This window comes from Triturus cristatus, chromosome 2_1, assembly GCF_964204655.1.
Source record: "Triturus cristatus chromosome 2_1, aTriCri1.1, whole genome shotgun sequence".
In the NCBI taxonomy this organism is placed as follows: domain Eukaryota; kingdom Metazoa; phylum Chordata; class Amphibia; order Caudata; family Salamandridae; genus Triturus; species Triturus cristatus.
In genome coordinates this window covers 92,730,387-92,743,107 of record NC_140581.1, presented here as the reverse complement: position 1 = coordinate 92,743,107, position 12,721 = coordinate 92,730,387, and the positions used below count along the sequence as shown (strand labels likewise).

General features: G+C 45.3%; 1 protein-coding gene across 2 annotated transcripts in view; it reads right to left on the bottom strand.

Moving 5' to 3' along the window:
* Nucleotides 1-12,721, bottom strand: part of FANCG (FA complementation group G) — a 249,449-nt gene that overhangs the window by 73,889 nt on the left and 162,839 nt on the right. For both annotated transcript variants that reach the window (XM_085628171.1, XM_085628180.1), the window contains one exon: nt 3,917-3,983. In XM_085628171.1, the coding sequence (XP_085484297.1) occupies nt 3,917-3,983 (67 nt within the window). The remainder of the gene's footprint in view (nt 1-3,916; nt 3,984-12,721) is intronic.

Genomic DNA, 12,721 nt, shown 5'->3' with positions numbered 1-12,721 from the left:
AAGGAAGGAGTAAGATCATACATAGCAGATGTTGCAGAAATTAAACAAAGAATTTGTACATAAAAAGCATGATAATATGTCGCAATAACGCTATGCAGCTGGAAAATTTGCCTAAATGAGGCACAAAAAACTAATATTTTACAAACAAATAACTGTATGCATTTACAATTCTTTCCACCAAACGGGTTTTATAAAGAAGAGTGATCAACAAAGTGGTTATTGGGACACATTCACAATGTCAAAGTCTATTTGGAATATTCTGTAATCTTGTATGTACTGGATGTTTATACTGGAACATAAAAAATGCAAACTCATCTATGTAGGAACAGAGCAGTGACAGCAAGCCGTGGCTGTCGCGGGTACCATTCAAGATCGTCCCAATGATGGAAAACGAAGGCACAAATTATGAGATGATCCTTTTCTGCTTGCAGGTCAGGTGCTCCTTGAAGACAGGGGTCGTTAGTGCCACCTGAAGTGCAGGGGAGAAGGAGCAAGCCGGATAGGTGGAGGCGTGCTATGGTAATGCTGGGCTCCCAGCATGGAAAAGGCACATCTTATGGCCAGGTCTTCAGAAATTGTGGCTCCTGAGATTGAACCTGGTACCCCAATCAAGGAGGGGGATTTGTTCTTAATGCAATGTATGTGATTGAGAAGGTAGATGAAGCGGGCCTGAAGTGTGTGTGGTTGTATTTGTTTTGTCCCTTGAGAACTCAAAGCAACATCACTCCCATGCTGATGGACCTACACAGGCTGCCCCTCAAGGCCTGCATCATTTCAGAACTTGAAGCGTCACGCATGAACCTTGAACTTTAGATCACAGTTAAAGTGAAGGGAACTCGCGTATGGGATTTGCAGTGTCCTCAGCTGAAAAAAGAAAATCTGAGAAGAATTCTACACTCAAGCGGATGGTGTTGTACTACAAAGCCAAGAAAAACAAGCGCATCTTCCCCTGTTGAACAATAACCGAAATCTTTGCTTCATTAGTTTCAAAAGTCAGGGGAGAAAAGATACTCACTGCATCTCTTGAGCATCTTTTGAATCCAGCACACCTCACCTCTGAGTCCTGAATACGTACCACCACTGGGAAGACTGTTGTTACGTTGGACCTTTAGAGGGGCAATGCCACTGTGAATGCTGCCTGCAGCACTTTTATTGCAAGCTCACATTAACGGGGAGAGGATGTGGCCTAACAGCTAGAGCGGTCGACCTCAAAGCTGGGGAACCGGGTTCGAGTCTTAGCAGGAACGCTCAACATCCTGTGATTCTGGGCAAATCACTTAATCTCCCCGTGCCTAACAAAAAATGAAAGTGTCCCTCTAAAAGCAACCTGGTGCTCTGATACCTTCTGGTTTAGTTTGCGTTATATATAAAAAAAAACCTCCTAACAAAAAAACCTCCAACTGATAACCAAAGAAAGAAGGTCAGGGGAGTTAATTATGAAGAGCTGCCTAACCAAATTAAAGGGGACTAGTTTTTAGTCAAGTTACATATAACTAAATGAAGAGACACCAGCCTGGGCCATGACATGCAAGCAGGATGCCATGCACGCCATAACCCTCTGCGATCATCGGGCCGTTGCTATTTGTGGGATCTAAAAGCTCTAAAAGAGGGCGCAAAGATAAGTGGGTAGGAGATATGGGATTGAAGCTAGCTGAAAGAGACAAAGGTCTGTTGCCAAGAGATCTAGGAGCGCACACTTCAAACACATACATTTTAAAATTGTACACAAAACTTACCTGGGAAACTGTGTAAAATATACCCAGGGACAGAATCGTTGTGCCCGAGATGTAGGGCCACAGAGGCGAATTCAGTCATATGCTGTGCGCCTGTCCGTCGCTGCCGGACTACTGGGCGCTATGATGCAACAGCCGACTATGCTCAAGGGTAAACATTGGGATGCTGGAAATCTGCCGGTTGGGTCTGTGCCCTTACCCCAAAGAATCGAAGGCGGCAGCAGATTCATTGGCCTCGTCTTACTAATAAAGAAGCGACGAATGTCAATGAGTTGGAAGTCCATCAGTGGTCCTAGGCCAAGAAAGTAAAAGGGAGATACGTAAAAATGGCTGAAATAGAGAGCATGAGTTTACAGGTGAGAGTTAAAAAAGTAAGCCAGAACTGTTGCAGGCTGGGGATGAGTTACTGGACCCAATGCCAAGTGATGAAGGTGAGGGGCCATGAATGTTGCCAAAAGTGCACTACGTGATGGTGGTCTAGCTGAGAAAGCAACCCCGGTTGCACAGATGTAAGCAGGAAACGAGTGGCTGCTCTATTATACGATTCCACAGTAACATGAACGGTCTGCTTTGATCACATCAATGGTTTGGTTAAAGATCTACACAACGCAGCGTAGATGTGTTTCATTGTGATTGCTAGAGGATACCCCTTTGTAGATGATTTACCAAGTTTCTGTTGAATGTTACAAAGGAATATTGTATAAAAGTATGAAACATTTCATGTCAAAGTGGTATAATGTCAAATTAACAGAATATATTCAATAAAAAAAGGAGGAGACAAAGATTTAGAAGAGAGAGAAAGACCGAAGGCATCAAGTCAGTGCTTAGACGGTTCGATCCTGGGTCACACGACTGTCACAGAGTTGATTGAGGAGGCAGCCTTTAATCAACACCAGAGGGAGAATCAGTAGAAAAGGCAGACAAAGTGGAAAGGTGGAGCTCACAAGTGTGTATAATGTCCATTCTTCCTTCCATACCACATATCCAAACCAGATGAGACCGACTACGGTGCAGTACTTTGGGTAATGGCTGAAGGACCAATCTTCCCAAGGAAAAATATTAACTGGACAGCTGGGTTAAAGGAACTACTGCAGGCTGTATTAGGAATTGCAACAGTGGTACAATGGAATCTTGTGTGGGGTAAGATGCACACGGTCTTAACTGATTACATAAAGCAATGAAATACTGACACTCATGCACTGACGTAGGTCGAGCCTTCTGACGGTGATGGAGAAGCAACTATTTATTAAAGGTTTTTTGCACAGGGCACTGACACTCATAAACCAAGTCTCCTGGTGCCATAGGAAAAAACCTGACCTGAGCTATTTGGGTAAATGGATCACAGAATGTCTACAGGGATGAAGTTAGAGAGAGAAGACGCAAGTTTTAAGTAGATTCCACTTTTCATAGGGGGCAATGAATTATGGAACCCTCTCCCTTCTGCCTGCAAAGAGGCCACTTCCCTCGAGATCTTTGAATCCAATCTGAAAACGCACTTCCTGAACAACGCTTCATCAGCTCTCTCTGTTTATATTGACGTGTTCCTTATCGGAAATGTGTGTTATGGTCAGCAGCTACCTCGCCTCTGAAGAATCTGTCATCTTTTTCCCTCCACTGTCTGTGGTTGGACTCTTTCTCTTACTACCCCTCTTGCTCTCACCTTCTTGTGCCCAGAAACTATACTAGTCAGGCATGAGTTAAACATATAAATAATGAATACATACAATAAAATACAAATTTCTGTATTATTCAAAGTGCTTTTCAATATAGGTCAGAAAATACCAAGGATGGGTTAAGGCTGTTCAAAGAACCACCACAGACTTGCACCTTCTCCCCAAAGCAAGTGCTTTACTCAAATGCAAATGTGATGCAAATCCTTTTTTAACTCTTCTTCTACCGGATGGTGTGGTATCTGCCTAGCCATCTTCTCTTATTCTCACTGTCTCAGAATTGGCCTCTCCCTGGCATTGCATTCTAATGATGTTTACCTCTAGAGTGTGGTATGGTTTATTGGAGAAGGAGTTGAGGTTCCTGAAAAAAGCTGGTGGCCTAGCTGTGGCTAGGGTGCCTAATCAATAAATCTTCTCCCCATCTGATTATCCTGTATTTATTGGAGAGGGTCCCAAAGATGGTTTCTTTGGAGGACCATTTGATACTTTGACTCATTTTCCACTTGTACTCACTGGCTCATAGGATCCCTCGTGCAGCAGGGCAAGGAGGTCAAGATAATGTTCCACGGCTTCCTCAACTCTTAAAGGAAAAGAAAGTCAAAATCAGAGCAGGATAGACTTCTGGGTGCTGTGTGTTAGCCTGCAGTGGATATAGCACATGATTTTCAAGGCAAAGGTCAAGCTGTTTCTAGGCACAAACACATTTGATGTTCTGAAAGCAAAGAAAGTAAATAAAAAAACTGGAGGTAAATGGGGGTGAGGTGGGAAGCCTGGCACAGACTATGACACCCATGGAGTGGTAGAATAGGATTTTGATATCAGTAAAACCAAACAGTAAATATCACTGTTGGCTTTACAATTGATTTAAAACTTACTTTAGTTTTTCAGTTTCCTGGAAAACTTCGACCTCCGCAGGTGGGAAAAGATTCGGAATGGAGCTGGAACAGTTATTTAATTGTAATCCCAATACTTCATAATGGGCATTTTATGTCAAAAAAGAATATTTAAGTTCACATCTGACATTCTACAAGTCATACATAAATAGAAACATCTTCGATTTTTCAAAATGCATTTGTAAAGAAAGCATCCCTTTTGGAAGCAGTATATTGAGTCTTTAAAAAAAAAAAAAGAACATTACTTCAAAACCATAACAAAAGAAAACCAAAGCATGGAACAGTGGTCGTAGACAACACTTTCACACGAGTGAATGCTGTTCTTGGCACTTTCAGGATTTCAGGCGCTACACAGCCCCAGAATACACAAAGCAGGGTCAGTTAGGCATCTAAATTCTGGCCACCATGGTAAGTCAAGGATTGATTAATTGAAAATGGTTCTGATCGTTTTAAAAAAAATGCAAGGAGCTAGGATTACAAGTAAGCTAAATGTCAATCTGTAGCATGGAATTTCCTTTGACATACATAAACAGTGGAAGAGAACAGCAGGCGCAACGCTTTGCTCTGGTGGTGGGTAAACCTGGCAAATGGTGAGATACAGCACACAGAAAGCGGAGTCAATTTCTATGCAGTAATAGTGCGCAGAGGTATTACCTCCTCTCCAGAACTTGTTTTAGAAATCAGGCACACATTTCTGGTTTGCGCTATACCACTCTTAAAAAGATGCACCGCTGTAGACTGGGACAATGCACACAATTCCACATATGCATTGTTCCCAGTGCATGCCCAAACTTGATCCTGCACTGGGAACGGAACATCGGTGAAAGGCAGATAGTATTAATGTGGGGGTCAGGGTGGCAGGGATTCCCTTGAAGTCCTATGAAGTGTATGACTGCACCCGCCTTAAGGAAGATGCCGGAGGGATCCCTGGGACTCTTGTGCCCGCCCCTCCCAATGCCGCCATCAAGGGATTATTAGCTGTGCACCCCCTTATGTGTAGCGCAGAACCAGTGCCATTCTTGACAAAAAATTTTTACCTCTGCATCCGCTTTGTTATACCATGCAGATGCCAGGACCCCATCTCCATGCAAATAAGACACGCCCCTCAGGACTGTGCTGGTGCAAAATATGTACTGTCACAATCCATATTACGGAAAGTCCCTACTGCAATAAAGAAGTACCAGGGGGCGCAAAAAGTGGGCCCAAACGCCCATCGCAGTTCTGAGCTAAGACCCAATGCCAGACCCTCTGTGCCTTCATTGAAAAGATTCTGGACCTCATTTCTACCTTTTTGTTCAGACAATACTTCAGTGTGATAAGAGATAAGGAGGGCACAAGATACTTCAGAGCTAGGTGGGGCAATCTCTTGTCCTGCACAAGGTTTCTCTGGCTGACCATATTCCTTGTATTGGGATCTCAAACATGGGCACTGCCCTAAAATCCACAGATGAATTCGTCACAAGTGACGGAGGCAAAGAGGGTGCCTGGAGGTTCATGATTTTTAGCTCCTTCTAGCATCATCAAGGAGACCAGTGTGATCTACTGGAGATGGAGTTACCTTGTCACCTCAATGCTACGTCCTCTGGTTCTCCAGACATTACTAAGGCACTTGCATTGGGAGTCTGGTGCTCGTTATTATAAAAAGGAGCAATCCAATGAGGACGAGAAGAGAGGACACCTGTGTAGGCGTTAAACGAGAGGTCAACCGAAGACAAGAAAGTTTGTTCCTTGAAGGATATATTTATGTGACCTTTGTGACAAGGATGGCTCTTAAGTGCAGGATATTTTGAACATGCGAAGGTTACCTCTAGTCCAGACATGTCTGTGGACCTCTAGTGTCATTTGCACATCCTACAACACGTTGTGTTGCAAACTGGCTTTGGTGAACCAGCTGATGAAATATGACAAATTCAGTGCCAAAGGGAATCTGTCACCACTACGCATACTAAATGCACCCAGGGCAAATTTCAAAGAGCACGGCTCCTTCTGTAACAGTGACATTCACAGATTTTGAGGCAACAGTATTTCTCATGTTTTCTTACGACTGGCAGATGAATGTAGGCATCTTGCCAATCTGTGCCACACATCCCTTCTCTCTGATGTACCTGGAGGTAACTCTGTGCCTCACCATCTGGGCATTTCTTAATCCATGTCTTTATGGTACTCAGATGTAGTATGAATCATGTTTGCTTCTGCCCCTCTTTTCTGAGCAAAAGGTAGCCAAATACATGCATTTGGTGTTCTTGAACATTCTCAATCGTTTTTTGCTATATTACAGTTCACTCCTTAGCTTTTCCGTTTCTTTATTTATGAAGTTTTATGTAGCACTAAAAATTCACCACGCTAACTCTTCAAAGACGCAGAACCTGAAGGTCCAGAAGGAAGGATCTCAACACCCTTGGTTGAATATTTGCAGAGAGCTATAACATTCGAGTTTGTAGCCATTCTGTAAAACATCACACTCGCTTGCCTTTAGTAACTTTGTCATGCAGTCAGGAGCATCTGCTCCTTCCCAGCAGGTTAGCGCACACGGGTGACAGCGTTGAAGTAAGTGTCTGGTGGTAGAGGGAGCTTTCCCCAGAGTGACACAGGCCTGTTAGCTTCCCCTTTCCCTCTTGTGTGTGGAAATGTCTCTTTGTTGCTGCACCCTCTTCTACCTTCTATTAGGAAGGCGTGTGAACTAGCTTGTGCTAATAATGCCTACCATGTCACTAGAGATGCTATTTGAGGAGCCTCTATTTTTTTAGTCACTGCTTTGGCTTTGATCTTTAGTATATCTTGTGTTCTTGATCCACGTAGAGCAGATCTTGAATTTTCTGGTGTGTGTGTGTGTGTGTGGGGAGACTGGGTGTGTCCAGTATGAACTTGGTAGGGCTATGCAGCGGCACATACGGGGGACTGGGTGCATCTAGTATGAACTTGGTAGGGAAATGCAGCGGTACATACGGGAGACTGGGGGTATCCAGTATGAACTTGGCAGGACTATGCAGCGGCACATACAGGAGACTAGGGGTGAGTTCAGTATGAACTTGGTAGGGCTATGCAGCGGTACATATGGGAGACTGGGTATGTCCAGTATGAACTTGGTAGGGCTATGCAGCAGTACATACGGAGACTGGGTGCGTCCAGTATGAACTTCGTAGGGCTATGCAGCGGTACATACGGGAGACTGGGGGTGTCCAGTATGAACTTGGTAGGGCTATGCAGCAGTACATACGGGCGACTGGGGGTGTCCAGTATGAACTTGGTAGGGCTACGCAGCGTCACATACGGGAGACTGGGGGCGTCTAGTATGAACTTGGTAGGGCTATGCAGCGGTAGATACGGAAGACTGAGTGTATCGATTATGAACCTGGTAGGACTATGCAGCAGTACAGAGGAGAGACTGGGGGTATCCAGTATGAACTTGGTAGGACCATGTATTAGTCCATACAGGAGACTGGGTGTATCCAGTATGAACTTGCTAGGACAGTGCAGCGGTACATAAGGGAGACTGGGTGCATCCAGTATGAACTTGGTAGGACTGTGCAGCATTACATACAGGAAATTGGGTGTATCCAGTATGAACTTGGTAGTAATGTGCAGCAGTACATACGGGAGACTGGGTGCATCCAGCATGAACTTGGTAGGACAATGCAGCACCACATAGGAGAGACTGGGTTTATCCAGTATGAACTTGGTAGGGCTATGCAGCGGCACATACGGGGGACTGGGTGCATCCAGTATGAACTTGGTAGGGCTATGCAGCAGTACATATGGGAAATTGGGTGTATCCAGTATGAACTTGGTAGAACTATGCCGCAGTACATAGGAGAGATTGGGTGTATCCAGTATAAACTTGGTGGGCTATAAAGTAGTACAAACAGGAGATTCAGTGCATCCATTATGAACTTGGTATGGCTATGCAGCAATATACACGCAAAATTGGGTGCATCCAGTATGAACTTGGTAGGACTATGCAGCAGTAAATACGGGAAATTGGGTGCATCCAGTATGAACTTGGTAGGACTATGCAGCAGTACATACGGGAAATTGGGTGCATCCAGTATGAACTTGGTAGGACTATGCAGCAGTACATAATGGGAGACTGGGTGCATCCAGTATGAACCTGGTAGGACTAAGCAGCAGTACATAGGAGAGACTCAGTGTATCCAGTATGAACTTGGTAGGGTTATGCAGCAATCCATAAGGGAGACTTTGTGTATCCAGTATGAACTTGGTAGGGTTATGCAGCAATCCATAAGGGAGACTTTGTGTATCCAGTATGAACCTGGTAGGACTATGCAGAAGTCCATACAAGAGACTGGGTGCATCCAGTAGGACCTTGGTAGGGCTATGCAGCAGTAAATACGAGAGACTGGGTGTATCCAGTATGAACCTGGTAGGACTATGCAGCAGTACAAAGGAGACTGGGTGTATCCAGTATGAACTTGGTAGGTCTAGGCCGCAGTACATACGGGAGACTGGGTGTATCCAGTATGAACTTGGTAGGGCTATGCAGCAGCACATACGGGAGGTTGGGTGTGTCCAGTATGAATTTGGTAGGGCTATGCAGCGGCACATACAGGAGACTGGGTGTGTCCAGTATGAACTTGGTAGGACGATGCAGCAGTCCATACGGGACTCTGGGTTCATCCAGTATGAACTTGGTAGGACTATGCAGCAGCTCATACGGGAGACCAGGTGCATCCAGTATGAACTTATTAGGACTATGCAGCAGCCCATATGGGAGATCTGGTGCATCCAGCATGAACTTGGTAGCACAATGCAGCGGTCCAAACTGGAGATCGGGTTTATCCAGTATTAACTTGGAAGGGCTATGCAGCAGTACATACAGGTGATTGGGTGCATCCAGTATGAACTTGGTAGGGCTATGCAGCAGTACATAGGAGACTGGGTGTATCCAGTATGAACATGGTAGGAACATGCAGCAGTACATAGGAGACTGGGTGTATCCAGTATGAATTTGGTAGGGCTATGCTGCAGTACATACGGGAGATTGGGTGCATCCAGTATAAACTTGGTAGGACTATGCAGCAGTACATACGGGAAATTGGGTGCATCTAGTATGAACTCGGTAGGACTATGCAGCAGTACATACGGGAGACTGGGTGTATCAAGTATGAACCTGCTATGACTATGCAGCAGTACATAGGAGAGACTGAGTGTATCCAGTATGAACTTGGTAGGGCTATGCAGCAATCCATACGGGAGATTGGGTGTATTCAGCAGTCCATACAGGAGACTGGGTGCATCCAGTATGAACATGGTAGGAACATGCAGCAGTACATAGGAGACTGGGTGTATCCAGTATGAATTTGGTAGGGCTATGCTGCAGTACATACAAGAGATTGGGTGCATCCAGTATAAACTTGGTAGGTCTATGCCGCAGTACATACGGGAAATTGGGTGTATCCAGTATGAACTTGGTAGGACTATGCAGCAGTACATTAGAAAAATTGGGTGTATCCAGTATGAACTTGGTAGGGCTATGCAGCAGTACATACGGGAGATTCGGTGCATCCAGTATGAACTTGGTAGGGCTGTGCAGCAATACATACGTGAAATTGGGTGCATCCAGTATGAATCTGGTATGACTATGCAGCAGTACATGGGAGAGACTGGGAGTATCCAGTATGAACTTGGTAGGACTATGCAGCAGTACATTTGGGAGACTGGGTGTATCCAGTATGATCCTGGTAGGACTATGCAGCAGTACATACGGGAGACTGGGTATATCCAGTATGAACTTGGTAGGACTATGCAGCAGTACATTCGGGAGACTGGGTGTATCCTGTATGATCCTGGTAGGACTATGCAGCAGTACATGGGAGAGACTGGGTGTATCCAGTATGAACTTGGTAGCACTATGCAGCAGTACATGGAAGAGACTGGGAGTATCCAGTATGATCCTGGTAGGACTATGCAGCAGTACATACGGGAGACTGGGTGTATCCAGTATGAACTTGGTAGGACTATGCAGCAGTACATTCGGGAGACTGGGTGTATCCTGTATGATCCTGGTAGGACTATGCAGCAGTACATGGGAGAGACTGGGTGTATCCAGTATGAACTTGGTAGGACTATGCAGAAGTCCATACGAGAGGCTGGGTGCATCCAATAGGAACTTGGTAGGACTATGCAGCAGTACATAGGAGAGACTGGGTGTATCCAGTATGAACGTGGTAGGACTATTCAGCAGTACATTCGGGAGACTGGGTGTATCCTGTATGATCCTGGTAGGACTATGCAGCAGTACATGGGAGAGACTGGGTGTATCCAGTATGAACTTGGTAGGACTATGCAGAAGTCCATACGAGAGGCTGGGTGCATCCAATAGGAACTTGGTAGGACTATGCAGCAGTACATAGGAGAGACTGGATGTATCCAGTATGAACGTGGTAGGACTATTCACCAGTACATACGGGAGACTGGGTGTATCAAGTATGAACCTGCTATGACTATGCAGCAGTACATAGGAGAGACTGAGTGTATCCAGTATGAACTTGGTAGGGCTATGCAGCAATCCATACGGGAGATTGGGTGCATCCAGTATGAACTTGGTAAGACTATGCAGCAGTACATACGGGAAATTGGGTGTATCCAGTATGAACTTGGTAGGACTATGCAGCAGTACATACGGGAGACTGGGTGTATCCAGTATGATCCTGGTAGGACTATGCAGCAGTACCTAGCAGAGACTGGGTGTATCCAGTATGAACCTGGTAGGACTATGCAGCAGTACATAGGAGAGACTGGGTGTATCCAGTATGAACGTGGTAGGACTATTCAGCAGTCCATACAGGAGACTGGGTGCATCCAGTATGAACATGGTAGGAACATGCAGCAGTACATAGGAGACTGGGTGTATCCAGTATGAATTTGGTAGGGCTATGCTGCAGTACATACAGGAGATTGGGTGCATCCAGTATAAACTTGGTAGGTCTATGCCGCAGTACATACGGGAAATTGGGTGTATCCAGTATGAACTTGGTAGGACTATGCAGCAGTACATTAGAAAAATTGGGTGTATCTAGTATGAACTTGGTAGGGCTATGCAGCAGTACATACGGGAGATTCAGTGCATCCAGTATGAACTTGGTAGGGCTGTGCAGCAATACATACGTGAAATTGGGTGCATCCAGTATGAATCTGGTATGACTATGCAGCAGTACAAGGGAGAGACTGGGAGTATCCAGTATGAACTTGGTAGGACTATGCAGCAGTACATTTGGGAGACTGGGTGTATCCAGTATGATCCTGGTAGGACTATGCAGCAGTACATGGGAGAGACTGGGTGTATCCAGTATGAACTTGGTAGGACTATGCAGCAGTACATGGAAGAGACTGGGAGTATCCAGTATGATCCTGGTAGGACTATGCAGCAGTACATACGGGAGACTGGGTGTATCCAGTAGGAACTTGGTAGGACTATGCAGCAGTACATTCGGGAGACTGGGTGTATCCTGTATGATCCTGGTAGGACTATGCAGCAGTACATAGGAGAGACTGGGTGTATCCAGTATGAACGTGGTAGGACTATTCAGCAGTCCATACAGGAGACTGGGTGCATCCAGTATGAACATGGTAGGAACATGCAGCAGTACATAGGAGACTGGGTGTATCCAGTATGAATTTGGTAGGGCTATGCTGCAGTACATACAGGAGATTGGGTGTATCCAGTATAAACTTGGTAGGTCTATGCCGCAGTACATACGGGAAATTGGGTGTATCCAGTATTAACTTGGTAGGACTATGCAGCAGTACATTAGAAAAATTGGGTGTATCCAGTATGAACTTGGTAGGGCTATGCAGCAGTACATACGGGAGATTCAGTGCATCCAGTATGAACTTGGTAGGGCTGTGCAGCAATACATACGTGAAATTGGGTGCATCCAGTATGAATCTGGTATGACTATGCAGCAGTACATGGGAGAGACTGGGAGTATCCAGTATGAACTTGGTAGGACTATGCAGCAGTACATTTGGGAGACTGGGTGTATCCAGTATGATCCTGGTAGGACTATGCAGCAGTACATGGGAGAGACTGGGTGTATCCAGTATGAACTTGGTAGGACTATGCAGCAGTACATGGAAGAGACTGGGAGTATCCAGTATGATCCTGGTAGGACTATGCAGCAGTACATACGGGAGACTGGGTATATCCAGTATGAACTTGGTAGGACTATGCAGCAGTACATTCGGGAGACTGGGTGTATCCTGTATGATCCTGGTAGGACTATGCAGCAGTACATGGGAGAGACTGGGTGTATCCAGTATGAACTTGGTAGCACTATGCAGCAGTACATGGAAGAGACTGGGAGTATCCAGTATGATCCTGGTAGGACTATGCAGCAGTACATACGGGAGACTGGGTGTATCCAGTATGAACTTGGTAGGACTATGCAGCAGTACATTCGGGAGA